General features: G+C 34.2%; 3 protein-coding genes across 3 annotated transcripts; 1 reads left to right on the forward strand and 2 right to left on the reverse strand.

Moving 5' to 3' along the window:
- Positions 1-1705: 1705 nt before the first annotated feature.
- On the reverse strand, positions 1706-8515 carry LOC120249735 (histone H2A, sperm-like). The gene is given in 6 exon segments (XM_039258355.1): positions 1706-1784; positions 4707-4827; positions 5591-5680; positions 8036-8213; positions 8298-8318; positions 8320-8515. Coding segments are annotated over 5 exon segments (537 nt in total). The 5' UTR covers positions 8503-8515; the 3' UTR covers positions 1706-1784; positions 4707-4762.
- LOC120249734 lies at positions 1872-3074 on the reverse strand. Its single transcript, XM_039258354.1, has one exon. The coding sequence runs from the start codon at positions 2841-2843 to the stop codon at positions 2208-2210; it is 636 nt and encodes a 211-aa protein (XP_039114288.1). The 5' UTR covers positions 2844-3074; the 3' UTR covers positions 1872-2207.
- Positions 8516-21717: 13202 nt separating the features above from the next.
- LOC120283602 (probable BOI-related E3 ubiquitin-protein ligase 2) lies at positions 21718-23006 on the forward strand. The gene is made up of 2 exons (XM_039290307.1): positions 21718-22190; positions 22272-23006. The coding sequence occupies exons 1-2, from the start codon at positions 21786-21788 to the stop codon at positions 22839-22841; spliced, it is 975 nt and encodes a 324-aa protein (XP_039146241.1). The 5' UTR covers positions 21718-21785; the 3' UTR covers positions 22842-23006.
- Positions 23007-24503: the final 1497 nt, after the last annotated feature.

Consider the following 24503-nt stretch of genomic DNA (forward strand, 5'->3'; position numbering starts at 1 on the left):
TAGATTTTGTATCACGAAAGCCATAAATAACGGGGCTAACACTTTTCTCTGGTTTGATCGATGACACAATGGGATTTTACTTAAAGACCTCTGGCCTATTCTTTTCTCTGATTGTGCTGATCCTTGGATTACCATCAGACATTTCCATCAACGCCTTCTTAATCCAGAATCTTTATTTCCCTCTGCCCCTGCTGAATCCCTTTCTGCCCTCCTTGATATTATTCCTGAGTGCTCCCATAATCAAGACGACACCCTCATTTGGGCACTTGAAAAAAATGGTAATCTCTCAGTCAAATCGTTTTATAGATTTCTCATTGATGGTGGGCTCCGCTGCCCACTTTACTCAAATTTCTGGAAAATTCGTTGCCCCAGTAAAGTCACTCTGTTCTGCTAGCTAGCTGGAGAGGACAAAATTCTCACTCTCACTAATCTTTTCAAGAAAGGTTTCAACTTTCAAAATTCCACTGATACTTGTGTCCTCTGCCATAACGCCTCTGAAAACATTCAGCATCTTTTTCTTGACTGCGATTTTACTAAACAAATTTGGACTTTCTTTCTTCATGCCTTAGATTCAAATTTCCTCCCATTTTCAATACAGTTGTTGTGGTCCAAATGGCTACCCTCTATTGGCTCTCAGTACCGAACTCTCTGGGACCTTGTCTCCCGTGCTGTCCTTTAGAATATATGGATTGAAAGAAACACTCGTATCTTCCAATTAAATGCTTTGCCAAACATTAATATTATCTTTAAAACTACTAATATGCTTCTTTCCTGGTTTTCAACAGCTGATGATAGTCATCAACAATCACTCAATGAAGCTTCTCAGAAAATTAAGCGCTCCCTCAGCTTCCTTAGCGCTAGAGACTCCGACCCTGCTGGCGATCATGCTCATGACATAGCTCAGGAGTAGTTGCTCCTACTTCTGTCTAGACAGGCCTGAGTTGCCAGATGGTGCCTTCCGCCTCTCTAGACTCCCCTCTTGTTATTCTGCTTTTTTGTATTTTCTGTTGTGTGTGTTGTACCCCCTCACTTCTGGTGAGAGGCTTTGGTTATGTACTGTTTCTTTCCTTTTCAATAAATCTGTGGTTTATCCACATTTATTTAAAAAAAAAAATTACATGTGCAAAATTAGAATGTCGCAAGACATAGATCTGATGTAACTTGAAGTCTAATGCTTTTCTATAGACAAAGTAGCCTTAATTATATGTATACATTACTTTAACCTTAACCCTTGGTTTAGGAACTTAGTATATATATGTACGCCTTTTCTTATATATAATTGAACAGTTTAATATTAAATTAATGAAAAGGCGTAATTAACAATCTTTTTCTCTGGTCTCCCTTCCAATGTATGCGTAAATAAATAAAATGTGTGCTTGCCTACAATTAAAAAATATATATATTTGAAAAAACTAATCTCAAAATTGGATCACTGGCCGCTAATTAAGACAAAAAAAAATTTATGGGGAAACAAACTTTTTCATCTAATGAGACAGCGCACGGGTGAATGAATAGATAGCTTTTCACCGAATGAGATAACATATGGGTGGATATGTAGATAGCTTTTCAAAAGTCATGCTTGGGAAGTATCTACTATAGGAGTCAGGAGAAAACAGTCTAACTAGAGTCTAGAACGTTTTAATATTTCAATGAGAAATAGGAAAAGAGGAGTGTTTAAAATTGCTGGACAAAGGCTCACCTAAGGATCCACAACAAGCATCAATGATTGACCAAGTGCACAGGCTTTCCCAACTTTCACCAAGCTTGACAATGATGACTCCAGCCTGAAAGATGAGTGACAAATTAAAAGCTTAGAAGATGACCATTAGTGGGGACTAAACTTTGAAAAAAGAGAACCAAAACAAACCACATATAGCAGCACATCCAATTCTCATGTCCATTATTTCAAACCTCACCACCTCATACAACAAACAGTTGAAAAATACATGGACGGGGCACACCTAAAAACAATGCCCCGTGTATGCAAACATCCGAGAGTTTATTATAACCACAGTACATAGATATCTCTCATCAACAATACCAAACAGTACCATAAACAGTAATCAACACAATGAAAACAATACAGAGGAATTATACGGCAAACCTAATGCATGCAACAACAGCAGATGCATAAAATATATGTATGTACGTAGATGTAATAAGGCTAATTAACACTACATGCATGCACGTAGAATATATGGTATTGACTAATAAGCTCCTCGGACAAGCATGTTCTGATACTCCCTCTCCTGGTACTCTAGCAAAGCAATGCGGCTTTGAGCTTTCAGCTGCTCATAGAACCTCTTGATGAACTCCTCAGCCTCATCGTCCACCTCAAGGACAGAATTATCACCACCATCATCATCTGAGAAGTCGGAGACTCTGATAGACAAAGGAGACACCAGCGGGCTGCTGCGTAGATCTCCCGGAGAGAGATCAAGCTCAGATAAGCCATCATGTGAGGTCTGAGGAGAGAATTCAATCCTGGGAAGCACAATGACTGGGCTCGGGCTGGGAGACTCATCCTCGGCGATGGCATGGATGCAAGGGAAGTAGTTGTGGCGGCGTTTGGCGGCAGCGTGGAAAAAAACTGGGTTTGGGCTATTGCTGCAAGAGAACTCATAATCTTGAAAACCATAGCCGGAACCACGCCGCCGAGAGTGGTGGTGGTGGAACATAAGATTGCCAAGTGTCTTCTTGCCGACGAGCTTTCCTCTCTTTACCATCAAGTTCATGTCCATGATAAGCTTCCTTTTAGAAATGAGTCCCTTCCTCATCATGTAGAAGGCCACCCTAAGGACATTCCATATTCTCTTGCCGGCGCTTGGAGAATGGAGCTCCATAGATTCCAATCTAATAAAGCTGCTTGATTTTGATATATATAGATAGAAAGATTGATAGATGGATAGGTTTATTTTTATCTCTGCGAGGTTGGCAAACCTCGCAAGAGATAAGAGAATGGGTTGTGAATGATACGGAGGGTGGTATATTTATATAGATGGAGAGAGAAGAGAGGGGATATATAGTTTAAGGGAGAGATGGTGGTGATTAGAATTTCAAACAAGAGCATTACTCAAAGGAAGAGATGCTTGGTGGAGAAGAGAAGGTGGGTTAGGTGCATGAGGGGTCCATATGAAAGAAAAAATAGTGGCAAGCTTGCTATTCTGAACCAAATTAAATGGTTTGAATTTTGAACTAGACAGTCTAGACTCTTGGACAGCTAACTGGAAGGACAAGGTGGTCATGTTTCCTGCCAGTCAATTTTGAACTTTTACCTTTGACAATGCAGCAACAGACGGACCTTCAAATTTGCAAAAACTTTTACACTTGAAAAAGCATCATAAAAAGAAAAGGGGAAAATCTAATCGTCGATTAGTGGGTAAAACTAATGCAGAGTTTGAAATGTAAAAGTAAACATTATGGATTAGTTTGAATCAAGACAGAATAAGAAGGTTGATGCTTGATAGGCACGTTTGAACAATTGGGGACAGAGAAAAACTCCTTCCAACCATTAAGAAGACTTAAATTAAAGCGGTGGCTTGCCTTATGTTGCTGTCCTATTCATAAAAGATATATGAAAAACATGGACATAACCCTACTGTTTTCCAACCACCTACCGCAATTTTAAGGCAAGTGTCTCATGGTAAAGTTTATTTTATTTTCTGGGATATTTTTATAGTCCTTAAAAAAAGAACCTTGATTCCAAGTACTTAATTGTCCTGTTATACTATTCATAAGAAAAGGCAGTGGAGGTCCCATAATGCAGGTGAATGAGAATTTTGATATTTCCTAGTAGAAGCAAAGTGGATAGCTTCCTTTTTTATAGGGCAGCCCAGCACTCCCCCACGCTTTATCCTCCCACACAATGATAATGATCCCCTCCACTACTAAAGCACAACTTTTGTTATATCATGTACTTCCTTTCCAAAACTTGAGCATCAGTTACCAGCAACCAAGAGCCTAGAGTCTCTAAATACTTATGACTTTAGAATCCCAAATCCAATATTTTAGAAATGTTCAAGGTTTGATTTACAGCAATTTGATTGAAATTAGTAACGCAAACTACTTATTCCAATAAGATCTAAGTTAAATTGGAGGTAAATTAAAATATTGTAACTAAAACTATAGCACATCTCGTCCTTGGCTCAAATATAAAGCACCTTAAAGAGAAGTCCATAAATTAGCAAATGTGAAATGCCCCCATGATCCTGATTAAACAATTGATTAATAATTGCATATGGAACAATTACCAAGGCTAATGAAAATCCCCACTTATCCACAAATCTAAGATTTTGACTGTGTCTATTGTATTCAATGTATTGTGATACTGATTAAATTGATCGCAAGCTGGACACTAAATAACTTTCTAAATGTAATTGCATCAGCAAATATGCAAGTGTAACTTTTAAAAGGATATCAATTTAATAATAAGAAAAAAGTCAAGTAGTAAAAAGAGAACAATATCTCTAATTAACAACTCCAACACTCCATGTATCAATCAGACCTTTCTGCATCACACCGAGAAATGATTGTCCTACTACACCTTTTCTTCTCTTCACATGAAGACTGAGGTCTTCTAATCCGCGTTCTCTCTAAATACTTAAAAATAAATTGTAAAGCACTTCATAAAGCAATAAAAGCATGAGGTTTTGTTTGCTTTTTGAATGGAAACGTGATAGAGGGGAAATTGGGATGAAGACACGGACCTGGGAAATTAAAGACCAATTGCATTGTTCCTTGTCTTTCATTTACGTGCCATAATTCATGCCTCATAAAAAGTGAAGTGATTGACCTGTATATCCTTTAATATCTGCTTTTGAAGTTTTCCTACCAAAATAATAATAATAATAATAATTAAATTGAAGAAAAAAAATTCAAGCTGATACATGATTGTCAGGTGATCATCGTCCAGAATGCAGTTTAATTATTTTTGATGTGCAAGAGTGCAGAAGACTGGGCTGCAGATGGCACAACAATAACTTGGACAATAAGATAAAGAACCTGGCAGAGATAAAAGGTGACAATAAGAGAATTTGGCATGTTTTATGTCTTGCTATATTGCGTCTACTGTACTGACTGTAAAGTGAGAGGTTGAACCTAAGAGTTTTCCATCAAGTGCCACGGCAAAACTTAAGGAAAAAAAATGGTAAGACCATTAAGCATGTGGGAATCAATCAGGAGGACCAAAACAATTGGCATCCGAAGTTCAATTCAAACAACCGCGTTTAGTAGAACTAAATGAGCTGGGGTGTGCCCACAAGCATGTGGGAATTAAAAACTAAGGTATTCAAGCCCCACATTAACAGGTTCTCAAAAGCAAACTGAGCCCACTCCTCTAAATGAATGATGAACTGAGAGCATTAAATATACAACTGAACAGAGAGAACAAGATAGAAAGTGTCAATATTTCTAACTACATAAACTTTGGGAAAAAAATATCCTTAAATTTCCAATAATGTTTAAATGACACACGATTATTATATTTATTTATTTACGCATATTACTTGCATATCCAAGCATTAAAAGCCACAAAAACTTTCATCCAAACCAGTCCAGTAATGTAAATACATCAGCAATCACAAATAAAAACCTTTTGCAGATCTCCCTGGGCCACAATATATATTACTTGAGGACAAAGCTCCAATCATGACACATTGAGATGTCTCCACCCAACATCTTCCTGTTGCAGTTAATTTCCACAGATTCAATTCTGCAAGTCCAATTGACAGTGACCTCAAGGACATAATATTTCTCATTCATAGAATTAAAAATAATTATAAATTCATGGGAAACCACAATTTGCATTGATGGGTAAAACTAGGCAGGTAAACCATCAGAGGCATATAACATAGGAGGAAGGTGTTCACATAAGCGACCGATTTGCACTACTTGAGTCTATGACCAGTAATAAAGTTCATCCACTTCATTTCCAGGAAGTTCAAAAGCAATTTCAAAATAAAAGGCCATTGCACACGAGGAACAGATGGAAGTGAAATAAGTAACACTTTTAAAAGAATATAGTCATTAGATAATTTGATCTCCATCTTGCGTATGAACTGACCAAGAAAAAGCCCATTTTACTAAATTTCAAAATAGAATATCAAATGAAACTCTAAATGATAAAATCTAAATTCCATACTACAACAATTAAAAAGAAGCCTTTCAGTCTTTTACAGTAGCAGTAAATAAAATTAAATCAAAATGTTCAACATCCAATATATATATATATATATATTCCTTGACATGAACTGCATTTAAAACTAATAAACAGAAACAAAATGCTAATTGTGCTGAGAATTTAGGAAAGAGATAATGAACCAATCAAATTCTGGATCATAACACATCAGCAAACCAAGTGACTGTTATTGGTGGGGATGTTCAAATTGACAATACACAGAACATGCCCTTAATGAAGAATGTTAGGAAGCATTTGACACCAACGAACAAGGCAAATGAACAATATAAGGCATCAAACACAAATAAATAACCACATGGTTCAGCCAAAACCTAGACTTTTATATATTGAAGAACAATATAATGGTAGACTTTCCATCACCTCGAGAGTGTTCTTTGTTAGAGGTGGAAGAAGAGAGTTTTGAAATGGTACATTCTGAATGTTAACCTTGGTCTTCATGGACTTTCAAGCCAACACAACTTACACTATTTCATGCTAAAAGATAAAACAAAGGACACAGACGTAACTAAAGTCACATACATTACAAACTCTTAATATTAAAAAAGACAGTTCAACATATACCAGGTTTCTCCATTAGTACTTCTTTTAAGTTGGTCTTCATTAGCGGTCAGAGCATTCTCCTCTTTTCTCATTGGTCAAGGCCATGTGAGCCATGTGAAGCTTCCAATCACTCTCAACAGAGAGATTGCAAGGACAAGAGAAGACCTCACCATAAACTTTACAATTGCAAAAACCAAAAAGGATCCGCAAAGCTTTCACCATTAAAATTTATGATACATGAAGTACAACCAAACTCCAAGAAACTCCTTAATACAACAAAAGAAATCGATTACTAAATTTCCAGATGCCAAAACAAAGACAACACTAAACCAATCAAGATGAACCTTTTCATTGTAGCAGCATACAAAAAAAAGTAAAACAGTTCCGCATCCACAACAATCATCAAAACAAGCTTCATTTCAGATTCCTTAAGAGAACCAAAATCATACCATTGAGAACTGTAGGAAGAAACAGTGCTCCTCTGAACTTCTGAGACCAAGCACACGGCATCAAACTCACTAAATGTTTTTTGGCGGGAAAGCTCAAATTAAATATTTTTTGTCTTGTTATTCAACAAATATTGAGCAAATTAAATCCTTCTCTGACTCCATCAGTCCTAATAACATGCAAAACTAGATAGCCCAGCCAAACTATTCAGCTGTTGGCAGATTTGAAGCTACATTGGAGAGTTGTCGATCACTCAAGCTCTATAAGTAGTTCATAATAAGATCATTTTTAAATGAAGTTCTTCAATCATCATTTTATTGACTTTATAAATCATATTTGAGTTGTTTATCCATGCTTTTATACCTGAAATTAACAAATTTCAGCATGGTTCCCTTTCCTCGTATGCCACAATAATCCCAAGATGAGCAATTAACCATCCATCCTCTTAGATCCATCACACATTTTCTGGGGAAACCTTTCACCAAGGATACCATTTAAAATAAAAGACCCTAACCCTAGAATCATATACCCATAAACATTGAATATATGCGCACACACACACACACACAATTCATCCAAAACAAGCCATCACTGGAGCTAAAACAGTAATAAAGAATAAATCCATTAAAAAGAATGAAAAGAAAAATACATAAAAGGAAGTAATCTATGCATGATCTACAGCTATATTAACTAAGAGGGAGACTATAACCATGGGCAATCTACTTGAATTTAGCCGATAACTCCAAATTACCCAAATTCGTAGTAATCTATACATGATTTATAACTGGATTAAATCAGGAGACTGTAACTAATGGGCAATATTCTTGAATTTAGCCAAGGACTTTAAATTACCCGCTTTCTTGGGGAGCAAAACATCAACAACAAAGGGGGGCCTGCCTCCTTCGGCAATGGTCACACCCTTCAGCAGATTGTTCAATTCTTCATCGTTCCTCACCGCCAGCATCAAATGCCTGGGAATGATCCGGGCCTTCTTGTCATCCTTCACAGCATTCCCAGCCAATTCCAAAACCTAAATCACAAACAACAATGAGATCTCCATCAAGGGAGGGCAAATGAGATACATTGGCGATTTTAGAGACCCATAAAAGCATACCTCCGAAGCGAGGTACTCAAGGAACGGCAGCGATATAGACCGGAGTTCCTCTGCCAATGCGCTGGGCATAGCGGCCCTTCTTCAATAACCTACCGATCCTGCCCACCGGGAACTGCAAGCCGGACTTCACCGACTTCGACACCCTCTTCCTCCTCGCCAATCCCTTCCGGCCGCCGGCTGCGTTTATCGTCGTCGAAGCCTCCATCTCGAACCCTACTCTTTCGCCTCGCGCGCGATTCAAATGCACGATGCTTTTGATTCACGACGAGTGGGGACAAAGGTTTTTATATTGGGGGAGATCATGAAGCAACGGTCTTGATTGAATTGATTTGATTGAGCATTTACGGCTGGGATTGAACGGGGGATTGAAATAGCGATCCAAGATTAATTATTCTAACCAATAGAATTAACGCTTCTTGGAATTTTTTTTTTCTTTGATTTTAGTTTGAGCCAATAGGAAAACGCCATGATTTTTTATGGTAATTTCAAATTTTATTTTATGTTAAAATTTACAAATATAAATGTGTACATAATAAATAAAGTGAAGCATTTAAAATATATTATAATCTTATTAAATGTTTATATTATATGGGAATAGTTGTTTATAGAATTTTGGTACTTTTTAATAAAAATAAATTCATACAAGAGTTTAGAACAGTTGAATAAGAAATATAGTGGATTCATCTCCTGGTAATAAGCCTTGGTTAATTTAACTTATATGAACAGTTGAACAGTTACTGATGAATCCTTTTAATATAGGAGTTCAACAGGAGGAGAAATCCAAAATTGTGCAGTTAATGAAATTGATTAAGTGGGAGGAGAGTTGTTTGAGGCAAAAGTCAAGATGTCAATGGGTTCAAGAAGGTGATCAAAATACTAAATTTTTCTTTAGAATTTTGCAACAGAGAAAGGGCAGAAATAACATTACACAGCTAAGGCTTCCTAATGGTGAAGTATGTACAGATCATGATATTATCAAAGAGACTTTACTAACACATTTTAAGAACTTTTTGGGAACTGAAACTACCAGGAAGGGTTGTTTTGACAGAACTGGTTTTCAAAAAATGATTGTTACTGAAGAGGCTGGTGACATGCTTTGTAAAAGGGTGACTGATGAAGAAATAAAACAAGCATTATGGAGCATTAGTGATGATAAAAGCCCTGGTCCAGATGGGTTTAATAGTTTTTTCTTCAAGAAAGTATGGAGCATTGTGGGAAAGGAATTTTGTTTGGCCATTAAGGATTTTTTTTCCACTGGATTGATGTTAAAACAAGCAAATTCTACATTGATCACATTAATTCCTAAAGTTGTCAGGCCTGAATCAGTAACAGATTTTAGACCTATATCATGTTGTAATGTGATATACAAAACAATTTCAAAAATTCTAGCAAGTAGATTGAGGATTATTCTGAATGAGATTATACATTTAAACCCGTCTACATTTATTCCTGGGAGGCTAATTTCAGATAATATCTTGTTAGCACATGAACTTCTTAGGGGGTATCACAAAAATAAGTTGGGGTGTTGTGCGATGAAGATTGACTTGCAAAAAGCTTATGACTCAATTTCATGGGACTTCCTAGAAGAGGTGATGTTGGCTTTTAGATTTCCAGATCTTTTTATCAAATTGGTCATGAATTCTGTTAGAACATGTATGTTTTCAATCATGATTAATGGGCAGATGGAAGGTTATTTTCCTGGGAAGGCTGGTTTAAGGCAAGGTGACCCTATCTCACCATTGTTATTTGTATTATGCATGGAATATCTAACCAGAGTCCTTTCTAGGCTGACAGGGGATGGATTTAATTTTCACAGAGATTGTCAGGAGCTTCAATTAAACCATCTATGCTTTGCTGATGATCTCTTTGTATTTGCAAATGGTGATGTTAGATCTATTACACTGATTCACAAGGCCTTAGATCATTTCAATGAGATTTCAGGATTGAGGCCAAATATGCAGAAGAGTGAAATATTTTTTTCTGGAGTGGAACAGAATGTGAAAATTCAAATCTTGAAGATTATGGGATTCAAAGAAGGAGTACTACCAGTCAAGTATCTTGGTCTTCCTTTGATTTCAACTAGAATGAAAAAAGAATTTTGCCAAGATTTAATTTCTAAAATTACTGCCAGAATTCAAAGCTGGACTGTTGGAACTTTGTCTTATGCAGCTAGATTGCAACTGGTGAACTCAGTGTTATTAAGTATGCAGGTGTATTGGTGTTCAATATTCATATTACCAAAGGGTGTGATTACTGAAGTGGAAAAGTTGTGTAGGAATTTCTTGTGGCATGGAAATGATGGGGTGAGAAGAGGTGGCTTATTGGCATGGAAAGAAGTGTGTAAGCCAAAAGGTTTGGGAGGCCTGGGAGTAAAACCATTGATGATGTGGAATCAAGCAATACAAGTGAAGCATATATGGGAGTTGATTCAGGAGAAGAAGACCTTGTGGGCCATATGGGTGATCAGGACCAAATTAAAGAAGTTGAGTTTTTGGGGTATTACAAAAACAGTTGACAATAGTTGGAATTGGAGAAATTTACTGAAGCTAAGGAAATTAACAAAACCTTTGGTGAATTATCAGATTGGAGATGGGAAGACTTTCTCATTTTGGTATGATCCTTGGTGTAATGGAAGTTCTATTGTAGATAGATTTCCAGGAATAAGTTTCAGGAGACCTTATATGTCAAGAACTACTAAGGTGTTTGAATATTGGAAAAATGGAAGATGGGAATTACCAGCTAGATGGGATACCTTAATGGCAGATATTATGATATTCCTCAATGATAATTTTGTTTTGGATGATAATAAACAAGACTACATTGAGTGGAAACCAGAGAAACAGGGGATGTTTAGTGTTAATTTGGCTTTGAAATCTCTGGTACAACCTAAGGAGGAAGTGTGTTAGGCTAAATTGGTGTGGTCAGCTAGTAATGTCCCAAGACAATCTTTTGTGTTATGGTTGGCTCTACAGGGAAAGTTGCTTACTAAAGACAAGTTATTGCAATGGAGGATTGTTGAGTCAGATGTCTGTGTACTCTGTAAAGCAGAGGGTGAAAGAATTGAACATCTCTTTTTTGAATGTGTTTTTTCTAAGGCAGTGTGGAGCAAGGTTTTGTTGGCAGTCAATGTGAGAAGAAGGATACTACAATGGAAAAGAGAGATCAGTTGGTTCATTCGAAAAGCAATGGGAAAGACATTACTTGCAAAAATGAGAAGAACTGCCTTGACTGCTTGTGTTTACACATTATGGAGAGCTAGGAATGAGGCAATTTTTCAGAATAGGTGTGTTACTGAAGTAACAGTTTTTGACCAGATAAGGGAGGTTATGATATTCAAGTATCAAGGTATTCTGACTAAAGAACAAGAAGCTGGGAATGGGCTTATGACTAGATGGTTTGTTTGAGTGCAAGCTCAGGTAATGTAAAGAAGATGGTTGGTAAGAGGGGCAAGGGAAGTTATAACTGTTAGTGGAAGGTGATAGGCTGATGAAAGATTTGTTTTGGTGAAATAATGAAGTGGAGTTCAGCTGGCTAGTTGGTAATGGATGGTTTTTAAAAGAAGATGAATAGTATTTGGGTAAGGTTGGTGCTGGTCCTGGTGCCATATGGAGTTTGAGTGAATGGTTTTTGAAGTGGAGGAAGTTGGAATAGTTGGAAAAGTGAGATTCAACTAAAGAGAAAATGATTGGTTGTAATTGACTGTGGGGTTATGTCTGGTGTTGTTAGCTGATTGGTTGACCATCCATTTAGTTGAGTTTTTAAAATGTTTTGTAACGTTGAGCTTAATAAATATTTCGATTTTGGTTTGACCAAAAAAAAAAAAAGATAAATCGGCGTTAAAATTTAGTTTAAAATAAACATGAAAAAAAATTCAAATAAAATGTCCTATGGAATAAAAACGAACATAAAATATCAACAAATATCATTAATATACCGAATGATTTCAATTTATTTTCAATATCAACTCATTTTCTACTTCAACAAAGAGTTTTTCTCCTCGACCCCATTACATATTTATAACATGAAAAAGAAACTCTTTTTCTTAGTCTACTGGTATCAGGTCTTTTTGTGTAAAGTGTTAATTATTTTTATAGAGAATCCGAAATCAAACCCCAAAAATTTAAGCATTGTAAAGGCGTAAGTGTTTACTGAGCATACAATTATTTTATGTTTTTACATGTCTCTGACACCCTTAAATCGGGGGCGCTTATCGCCTATTTGTAAATAAAAAAATAATCTTTAACAAAACATCTTGGGAGTTTAAAAAGATAGGTCACAATTGAAAACAAGGCCGGTTCACCTAGACTTAGTTGATGGATTGAATAAGGTGGCCCATTAGATATTACAAAGAAAATGTTGTTTGAAACCAAGATCATTGATTTCAACTTCCGTCGTTTAATTGCATATCATTTTAGTTCTTTTATAATTGAAGCGTAATAAGTGAAAAAGGTGGAAGTAATAATAAAAATACATGAGTTACATGCACTTGGATTATGTGCATGAAGATACACTACAAAGATGGTGTACTACTTTTATATGAAGAGATGCACATGTTACATTAACAGTTTACACATGAAGAAGTGTACTACTTATGGTGGTGGTTTATAGATACAGAGATGTATTGGTCATTGTTGTGGTTTATATATGAAAAAAGAGGTGTATTAGTTATAATGGTGGTTTATATTTTAAGAGGCATCAATTTTTATTAAAGAGCGAACCAAACAATAGGACACTATTTTTTATAAAAACTACAAATAAAATTATAAATAATATCAATGAATTCACCACAATATATATATATATATATGATAATACATTTTATTATGGACATTCGTAGATAAAAAAATTTATGGACGTTCAATTACTGTTCAACAATACCGTCCATTGGATCGTGATCCAACAGTTGATAATTGGACGTTCATAAATTTTTTATATATAAATGTCCATAGAAAAAATAGTCCTCTATATGTATAACATATAAATCGCTATTTGTTAGAAAAGTTGATTTGATTACACCCTTACATGTCATAAACAACCTCCGGCATAAACACATTGATCCTAATTTCCATAAAAAATTAATAACATTTATAATCTCGGTCCATTTTCAACAACGTTTGGTAAAATAGGACTTTCAACAACTTTGTTGGTTAATTCATTATTTGGCTTTTTCTATATAACTTGTGATATGATCAGGTGGTTTATACTAGTATCATAGCATTGATTTCATTGTTGACTTTGGTGGTAGATCCAAAAATCTATATGTATAATTCTTCTCTTCATTGTGATCTTGGTGGAAAACCAATGCATCAAAATTTCAATGGTCATTTTGTGGTGGTGGTGGTGGTGATCATTTTGATGGTTTCTAACTTTTACTTGTCTTGCCAAAAATTCATATTTGAAATGGGAAACTTTGACATGTTGGTTTATTTGGTTGAAAGAAGGCACATGTGCATGATGAATTTTTCAAATATGTTCACTTAATTGCCATCCTTTTTTTTTTATATATATTTTAAATTTAAGAGAACTTGTTTTTTTTTTTTAAATATGTTTTTGCTTATATTTTTCTCTTTATTTATGCATATCACATATTAGAAATATAATTTGATATTCTCATATTTCATGTGTTATTCAATAATATAAGCTAAAACAAATTTATTTGCACCCAATTTAAAAAACATAAAAAAATGAATTGAAAATAAGTTTTTCAAAACAAATAGATGAAAAATTAATTCACCATTTTCAATGGTTTGACTGACTTTTAAAACATATATATATATATATAACTAAAATTCTATTTACTGTGATATAGCAAATGGTCAATTTTAATGAATATTGTACTGCTAAATTCCAAATCAGGTCTATCAAACACAATCAGAAATGCAAACAATATCATGCAATTTGGTACAAGTCCATAGATGACCAACCTGCCTTCCATTCTTTTCATTTGATAAGTTAGTTTGATGAAAAGTTAGAAGAAGTGAAACTTAGATGGAACTCTTGTACTAATTGCTTCCAAAACATGGCTCAATTTCCATTTATATTTATTATGTTATATATCATAATGATATGAGACATTTTAGTACTATTATAATTATATATTTATTTATTTATTTATTTATTTACTAAATAGACTAAGATGACAAGGAGAAGACATCAATTATTTCATAGTAGTACATTGGTTATTATTGTACTTCTAGCTAGATATGTTAGATCATAGAAAAGACTACTCTTTTTTCCCTCTTTCTTCATTTAAAATTATATATATATATATATTTATAGTTTGGAATTCAAGAACCTAATTATATATATATATATAATTAGGTTCTTGAATTCCAAACTATTTGGGTAGTTTGATTGAATTTAATCAGAGTGGTTTAAAAGTCATGCATTAGTAGTGATTTGAAATATGTATTATGGAGTTTAGCTCAACCTTGCTATCAAATATCAACAACAATCACCATCAACTTTCATTGAATTAGTGTTGTTGGATTAGATCACTAAACTTCAATGACTATGAGCATTATTTATGAATGAAAAAAAGATCAAACATCTCCTCATTCACTCAACTCTCTTTGTTTTATCACCAAACATGGATTCAATCTAAAGTTATGCCCAATGCAATGGAAAGCTACTTATTAACTTACCATTATTTGTTTATTTCTTGAGGAAAAAAAACCCCCTAATTTCCTATATATCATCACAGTTGAAGATTATTTCAAAAATTTTATAAAAATATTTAAATTTTTATATTTAATATTCACTTCTTTTTCTCACTCAAATATATATTTTTTTTTTAAAAAGTTTTATTTTAGTTATTATTTAAATATTTGCAGTTAATTCATAATATAAATAAATAAAATATGATATGTGGAAGTGTGTAAATTATTGTTTTTTTTCTCATTGAGATAAATAGTGCAAAAGTTTTTTTATTTCTTCTTAATTTCTCAAATTTTGCACATTAAAAGGGTGACATATATATATATATATGAGTTATGAGGTGGGCCAAGCTAAGGAATAGATCTATCTCATATTAGGATAGGGTCTAGTAGGGCCCACCATAATCATGGACAGACGATGCAAAATAAGATAAGCTCGTACATGTGGGGCCCATCATATCAATCCTTCAAGACAAAAACCAATTAAAAAAGTTCATGGTTGGGGGCCCCACTAGCTTTAGGCCCACGCATCAAACGGCCCAACCATAAAACTTGGGCCCGCATCAGTGGTAAGGGTGGACCCCACCTAAAATGCAATAAAAGCCCAACTGCTGGGAACCAGTCACCTTAGCCCTAACAGAAAGCAAGGTTTTAACTTTCTTTTCCATCACTATTAATTATGCATGGCCCCCCCATCAACACATTCCTTTCCTCTCTCTCTTTCTCTCTCTGTCTTATTTATTTAATTTTAAAAAAAGTTCTCTTAGAAAGGAGTAAAATATCTTCATGGAAAAAAGAAACATTATGAATTGAGCATTAGTTGCTAATTTTCATTAATTACTTTCTCTCTCTCTCTCTCTCTCTCTCTCTCTATATATATATATATTTCAATGTAGACAGATTTAAATCAACTTTTAATTTGTTTTATTAAACCAAAACATGATTATAGTATTAAAAGCAAAAATACTAAATTACAATTGTATTTTGTATCATATATTGTCAATATTAATTAACGTAATATATTTTTTTATATTGTATTATTAATCTTAATTTAGCCTGCATCGACCCTAATTAGACTTTTGACTCCTGATTTTGGGGTTTATTAGATAAATACCGGAGTTGAGTCTCATAATATTTAATAAAAATCACATGAATAATATAATTATTATAATTTGATCTGCTTGTGATGACTCTTTAATTATATACACTACACAAGTGAATATATAATAGGACTAAGAAGACATAGGAAATAAAGAAATAAGAAGCACACAAGTGGATGAGTGTTATGCATCTTCCAATAATGATTTAATTAGCATGTGGAATAAGAAAGGAATGATTTAACAAAACTAAGTATTAATTAATGGCAAAGGGGGGGAATTGAAAGTAGTGTGGGTAGTGATGGTGGGTGCATGGTGGCAATACAAAGCCTATTGATGCTTTTAATGCAACTAATAATAATAAAGTTTGCTTAAGATTCATACTAATTGATTTGGATGCTGGCCTAATTTATTGAGTAAAAGGCAAAGATTAGTATTATAAAGAGCATATCATCACATGAACCAAGACTCAAGGCAGTGATAAATAAAAAAAAAAAAGTAAGGAAAAGCATGTGAATTGAAGTCATAATGGTGCTTGAATTGGAGTCCATTAACAATTCAAGCTAACATCATCATCATCACCTCTGAAGAGGATAACAAGGCACAGTGTGATAAACAAAGTAGTGTTTGATGTGCTCATGGTGGTGATTAAATGTAAGCACAAGGATAACATGGGGACAAGACAATGCAAGTAGGGATTAGTTGTCAATTAATTGATGCATTACTTTGCTTTCTCACAACCATAACCAACCAAATCAATATATATCTATTAAAAAAGTAGTAAAGCTTAGGTAAATACATCTTATAATTAAGCCATTTTAATTTTATTTTGATTTTTAATTGCTTAATTTTATCCATTGGAGTTGGCAACTATAATAAGGCATTCCATAAATCACATAAGTCTATTTCTTCATATCATCAAAAACAACCTAAAAGTCGCTTCAATTGCTTTCATAATTAATAATTTAAAAAGAAATTTGATTGAATTTTATTAATAAACTAGTATTTTGTGTTTCTAGAAAACGTTTTCTCAAATTTTATTTTATTTTCATACACTCGAGTCTAATTTTCAAATAAAAACGCTCTGAATATTTTGGAAGAGGAAATTGTGATTTATTCAAACATGAAATTCTCAAACTTAATAAAGATTTGTCAAGAAAAGCCAAATGAAGCCGAGTATAAGCTATGTAACTCTAAAAAAATTCAAAATGTATTATTCTTCTAATTAAATAATTTAATAATACATTTTTAAGTTCAAAAGATTAAAAAAAAAAAAAAGGTGCTTTCCCCTAAATATATATATATATATATAGATTTATCAGGCATAACATTTGGTGTTAGGTATGAATCTGTATTGATTATCACTTGATGCGAAGTTGATTTTTCTAAATTCTTATTTAAGAGGATAGCGACAAATTTGAGGGTTAAAATCACAATAAAACTTATTACTAATAAAAAGGTGAATAAAAAAGTCAAATAAGAGAAGAAGTTATAAAAAGGAAATCAAAGTTAGTGGGCATGTCTTTCAATGGGTGGTGGAATGTTGAACAAGAGAGAAACATAGAAAAGCAAAGATGTTGAAAAGAAAATTCGGATTGAGATAGAGAAAGAGATGGAGATGGAGATGGTGATGCAATGCACAAAAGAATCAGCATAGCAGCCCTAAAATGACTAAGGAAAAAAGAACCATCTAACCTTTTTTTTCTTTCTTTTTTTCTTTTTTTTTTGTGTTTTTTGTGTGTGTGTGTCTAAATTAAAAAACAATATCACAAACCAAACTTTGGAAGCCGGCCATTAAAAATGAAAGAGATGTGTTATTGGGTGGTACCTCACAAGAAAATGCTCAACCATCATGAAATAATACTCACTTTCTCAATCTTTGCTTTTCAATCCATATCCCTGAAAGAATAATAAAAATATACAGTATCATTTGCATTGCAAGGCCAAGACAATGACAAGGGATTTTTAGTGCAAGGGTGACTGGTGATGGTTTATATTCTGTAAAAGAGTGTGGCAGGTGCTGTATAGGCAACCACACATACAGAAAAAAAATAAAATAATAATATATAGTAATAAATAAATAAGAGAATCACATCTTTGTAAGAAGAGAAGCCAAAATGAAAGCAAAAGATGAGATAATAAGTGAGGGAGATGGCTTTTGACATGAAGGGTTTTATGGTGGAATGGGAAAGCAAAGATGGAAAAAGAAAACAAGGATGCATATGGGTCTCACATATAAGGTGCATGTCAGGGTATCTACCTGGCGTGTTTGAGGACAATGCCTTACTTAGCACATATAGTTCCAAGTGTGACAGAGTGGCCTTTCTTTGAATTGATGCTTGAAAAGAACCCTCTCCTTTCTTCACACTTCTCTCTTTCATTTCTCAAATTCTCAATTCTAATCATGGAGGGGCCACTTGGTGATGTGTTTCATTTGAACTCACTGCTTCACACAACACATGTTAGATGGATTCCATACTAGATTTAAAAAAAAGGAGATTTGTTGGCTGATTAATATTACCTCAATAGATTAATCAATCATTCATCAACCACCTGACCAGGCAAGTATTGAAAGAAAAAAAAAGAAAGAAATAAATAAATAAATAAAGTTTTTCTTTTTTTCTTTTCCTCTGATTGATGCACACTCAGAGATTGGATAATTATAATTAACACTGTTGTACTACTGTGAACACTGTAATTGAATCTATGCCTTTTGTCTACAAAAATTTTGTAAAAATGATATGAATTTATCTTCTAATTAATAAACCTTTTTAATATTAACTCTATGCATTTGAATACTATAATCTATGGGATTACTATTATTATTATTATTATTATTATTATTATTATTATTAAAAGCATGATAGGTAATTTTGAAGGTTTTTGATGTGCCTGAGAAAACAACTAGAATTGGAGACAGTTGAACAGCCTTAAAGATATCTAACAACTGCCACATTGAAGTTGTAGGACAGTCATCAAGAAACCTACCAAGCATGAGACCAAGAAACTTGGCGTCAAATGCAAACACTTAACCCAACAAACATGAGCCTTATATTTAATTTTTAGTTGATCGATTGATTCGGCGCAAATCATGTTCCATTGACTTGGATTGATCTTGATGTAATCTTATGTGGGTGGATCCCAAATCCTTAATTAGCTATTCAAACAAGGCAATCTATTTCCTTCTCTTCTTTTTACAAGATTCATTTTGGATTAGTTGCTTGGCTTCTTATAAAAACCATTGAGCATATGTCTTGCTATTGACAAAAAGAAGGAAAAAAGTGAAGAAGGTGCATGGAAATTGGGTTAGATAATGATGTGATCATATAAGAATTAAGAAGAAAACAATAATCGATGAGGTTTCTTTAAAATTCAAACAAGTTGGCAGTGGGGGTGATGCAAAGAAAAAAAAAAGGGAAGCGTTGGAAAAAGTTCAAAGTTATTGGCGTCAAAGAGTGCACTAGTATGAAGAAAGAATGAGAATGGCCAGCCATCCAACTTTGTCAGGGATTGCTTAGCCGAGGGAAAGAGACATGAGAGGAGGGCAAGGAGATATCAATCAAACTGAAAAATAAAATAATAAAGTATTTAAGTAGTAGTAGTAGTAGTAGCATTAGCATAAGAATAAGTATCAGCATAAGAAATGGAATAGAGATTGATTGTGACTAGGAAACCAATACAAAATGGTAGTGAAATGAAGGTGACCACCTCCTTTTGATTATTAGGAATTTCAGCCATTGAGTTTGTTTGATACTTGAAAAATAATTCCCCCATAAAAGACAAGAAACAAAGTTGGAAAGAATCTAAATGACAAGCCATGTCCAAAACTGAGTGGGTTTTGTATATGGATTTAACTCTCAAAACAGTCAAAATGACAAGCAATATATATAAAGTCTTTGTCCTCAAGAAACAGCCAAAAAACCAAGTTGAGCCTAACAATGCTAGCTTACCATTTAACCATGGCTTATAAAAACAAAAGGAATAAAACAGAAGATTGAAAACATGAAAACGCAACAAAATGTCCAGGGAGGGAATCAATCAATCACAAGGAATCACTATAAAATGAATCATAGATAGAGAGGTTGCCTTGTTTGACCCATCTCTCAGTCTTCTTCATCTAACTTCATTAATCTCTAAAAACTAAGTCCTATTCCCAAGAACAAGGAGAAGGCATCTCCCAATATGGAGAAAAGATATTACTATACTGAATGCCCCATATTTTAGGTATTTACTAGTTTAGATTACTTACCCAGAGAATTTCACCACTCCCAAAGCCTGTGTGAGTGATATTAATATACTGTGTGAGAAGACGTGACACCCATCTGCCTATCTATTATACTACATCCAAAGTATCCGTACAACTTCCTTGAATTTATTAACTAATTAAAATATATACCAAAGTTATGTGCATATATATATATATATAGATTGGAGTAAGAAATGGGGAAAAAAAACATAAATGTGGATGGTGGAAGGCAGAGAAGGGCGTTGGTCACAGAGGAGACCGACACTAGGTAACAGCGCTGCCTTTGTCTGCCAGTCACACTGAGAAAGCGAAATTAAAATCATAAAAAGGACGTGCAGGTGCACTAGTGGCATACCATGCCATCATCTATTGCCCCCACTCTTAAAATTTACTTTTTTTAAAAAAAAAATAATTAAATTTTAGTTTTTTATTGTTAAATTACGAGTTATTGCCGTTATTTTGTAAGTTTGGATTATGTTAATATTTATTTTAACTCTTTGAGAATACAAATATTTTAATTGATATTATCTGTCTATCTACATTGACCCCAAAAAAAAAAAATTTTAATGGAAAATTTTATATAATTAAAAATTTTAGGAGTACACAATGGCTAGTTTATCATATTAACTGTATTACTTAAAATGCTAAATTGTCAGTTTAAATTTATGTAGTATGATGCTATGTCACCATAAATATCGGTCATGGTAGACCCAGGGATTAAATACTAATAAAAATCTTTAATTAAGATATTAATTCAATATATTTATTTTTTTTCTGAAATCTTTTTAAAAAAAGAAAATATCCAAAAACTCCTAATTTAAAAATCAATTATGACTCTAAACCTCAAATTAATTTTCATATATCTATCTAACACCACGGATTGCTAAACATATTGCTTAAAATAAAGAAATAAATGAGAACCAAATGGATGGGAGCCAAATCAGGGAATATGATGGAAGGTGGGGTGGGTGGAGGCAAAGGAACCGGACAATCCGGCAAACAAAATAAATATTAAATATTAAATATTAAATCTAACCAAATAAATATTTCCCCTTAAAAAAAAAACTAAATAAATAAATAATAATAAAAAGGAAAGAAAGAAGCGCGAAGCGCGTGAGCAAGAGAAAGCGGAGGCGGAGTGCGTGACGAGGCCGACCCGCTCCTCGCCCCTTTTCCACTCGTTTCTCGTGTGCTACTTGTCCCGTGTCACTGTCTCTTGCCCTTGCCCTCATTTACTTTTTTCCCTATTTTCTTAGTAATTTTTAACATTCCTATTATTAAAATTCAAATATATATATATATATATATATTAATAATATTAATAAAATGTAATTAATTAAATTAGATTGAGCAGTCCGTTCACTTTCCCCCACATCTCGCTTGTCCTCTCTGTCCCCCATTCTTAGCTATAAATATAAAACCATAAAACCATCGTAAGAGAAGAGAAGAGAAGAGAAAAAGAAAAGCGTACTCGTTTCAGCTTCCATCCATGGCTGTTCCTGCCCCACGAGCTCTCGCCCTTGAAGAGCATCACCATCTCCACCACCACCAGAGCACCAACCTCTTCGGAGCCTGCTATGAATCCTCATACCCTATTAGTCATCAGCCGCTCAACGCGTTCAGTGGACCTGAAAGCGAGCTCACCTGCAATGCCTCGGGATCAAGGAAGCGTAGTCGGATGCCGGATGGTGCTGTCGCGAACTCCTTGTTTTCTGGGATGAAATCGGCAGCGCTTGCCACCGGATTGCAGCTTTCCGGTGATCAAACCCGGATGATCGCCTCTGCCGCTACATCTACCAGTGGCCGCCCTTCTGCTGTCTCTCCGGTCGCTAAAGACATCGTCTCGTTTCTCTACAACCAGAATCTGGAGATCGATGCGCTCATCCGGCTCCAGGTATGGATGGGGATCCTTCCTCTCGATTTAACTTTCTCGCGCGATCTGGAGCTTGATTCTTTGCTTTCTATATGGTTTCAGAATGAGAGGTTGAGATCGGGAGTGGAAGAGATTCGGAAGAGGCATTGCAGGGCGATGTTGTCGGCGTTGGAGGATAGGGTGGCGAAGCGGATGATGGAGAAGGATGCGGAGCTGGAAATGGCGAGGCGGAGGAACGCTGATCTTGAAGAGAAGCTACGGCAGCTCGCCTCTGAGAACCAGATCTGGTTCAATGTCGCCCGGAACAACGAGGCCGTCGTCTCAGGGCTTCGGTCCACTCTCGAACAAGCTCTTCTTCAGAACGCCGCCGTCGGAGTTCCGCCTGTGGAGGGAGTCGGTGATAGCGACGGTGGCGCGTTCGCCGTCGACGATGCTCAGTCGTGCTGCTTTGAAGCGAGGATCGCCGGCGGCGACGAGGAGGCCGACGCCGAGAGAAAGAACAAGGCGCTGAAGAGGCGGATGGAGTGTAAGGTTTGCGGGGAGAGGGAGGCGTGCGTTCTGGTGCTCCCCTGCCGGCACTTTTGCTTATGCAGGGACTGCGAATCATTTGTTGACACGTGTCCCGTTTGTCAGTCAGCGAAGAACGGCAACCTACACGTCTTCCTGTCCTAATTTGGCGGGAAACGTTGATCCATTTTCGGTTTCTTCGTTTGCGTCCAGCACTTCATATTTTGTCCCCTTTTTTTTTTCTTAAAAAAAAAATTATTTTTGTTATTAAAATCTCTGGATTTGTTACTTGAATTAAAACTGCAGAAATTTTTTATATAATTTTATTTTCCCTATTTTATTAACGATAATTACTTTCTTAAAAAAAAAAAGTTAAAAATATGACCAGCTTGGAATTCAGTATTGGAAACCGACATAATAGTATGAATTATTATTATTATTATTATTATTATTATTATTATTATGGGAGTTGCATTTGGAGAAATCACTGCAATGAAACATTGACTTATTAAAGCATCAAAATTGTGGCACTTAAGTTGGCACATAATGGCCATGCACGGGCCCACCATGGAAACTCTTGTTAATTATAAAAGTCTAATGAATCAATGAATCAATGGAACAAACGTAGAATAACAAATATTTACATTGATTCATTTTTCCCCCTTTTTTTTTTGGTAATTATTATTACTTCATTTACAAATAATGATGGCAAGGCCACGGTTTACTCCCAAAAATATATAATTCATTTAAAATTTTGAAAGGCATATTATCCCGAACCCATAGATCTATATTTTGCACCAAAATTCCTTGACCTTTTCAAACTTAGCTGCTTAACACTAAAAAATTGAAATAATTAACACTGATTTATTTCATATAACAATAGTCATAACCTTTTAGAGTATTTTAATATTATTATGTTCTTCAAAAATTTTATAAAAAATAATTGAATAGAATTTTTGCATAAATAACAATTAATAAATTACTAAATATTTTTTTGGTATAAAAAATTACATCATATTAAAGAAAATCAATATGAAGACACTCTGCTTTGCAAATCATGGTCACAAAATAACACTTATGGTGGTTATATATGAATAAATATTGTTAACTAATCAATACAAAATAGAATATCAAAACAAATATTGGAAAGAGAAACTAATTTTAATAGATTTACAAAAAGTGAGAAACTAACATGAGGTCGTCAAGACTTCCTCCAAATGCATAGCATAATAAAAAATATATTTAAGGTGATGTATACATATTTTTGAAAAAAAAAAAATAATAAACTAAAATAACTTGTAAACTATTGAAGACTTAAGTTTGTTTTAAACTCTCATTAAAGCGAAAAAAAAGTAAAAAAAATAGTATTTATTTTATAAATTTGAGTTGAATATAAAAATCTAGTTAAATTTTAATAAAAGTTAGAAGAAAAAAATTGTGTAAATTAATTCAAAATAACTAAAAATATTCAAATAATAATTGCAATTAAGTTTTCTCTTCGTAAACATATTACCATATAAGTTCTAGTATATATATTTAGTTTAAATTTAAATTATTATTATTTTAATAAATATGGATAAATCACATATTTTTATTTTTTTTATATAAAAAAAATATACATTTGTAAACACTAATAAAAATTTTAAATAGATCCTAGAAAGATTTGTGTGAACCCAGTACTCATCAAGTGGAAATTTTTTTTTTTTGCCTTCTCTAGTGACAACTGACCCTTCAAATCACTGTCCTCATTCACCATTAAACAACAACAGAGCATGAAAACATGTGAAAGTTTTCATCTTTTCTTTCTTTGTTCCATTGATAGTTTCT

The sequence above is a fragment of the Dioscorea cayenensis genome, chromosome 19, assembly GCF_009730915.1.
Source record: "Dioscorea cayenensis subsp. rotundata cultivar TDr96_F1 chromosome 19, TDr96_F1_v2_PseudoChromosome.rev07_lg8_w22 25.fasta, whole genome shotgun sequence".
NCBI lineage: Eukaryota > Viridiplantae > Streptophyta > Magnoliopsida > Dioscoreales > Dioscoreaceae > Dioscorea > Dioscorea cayenensis.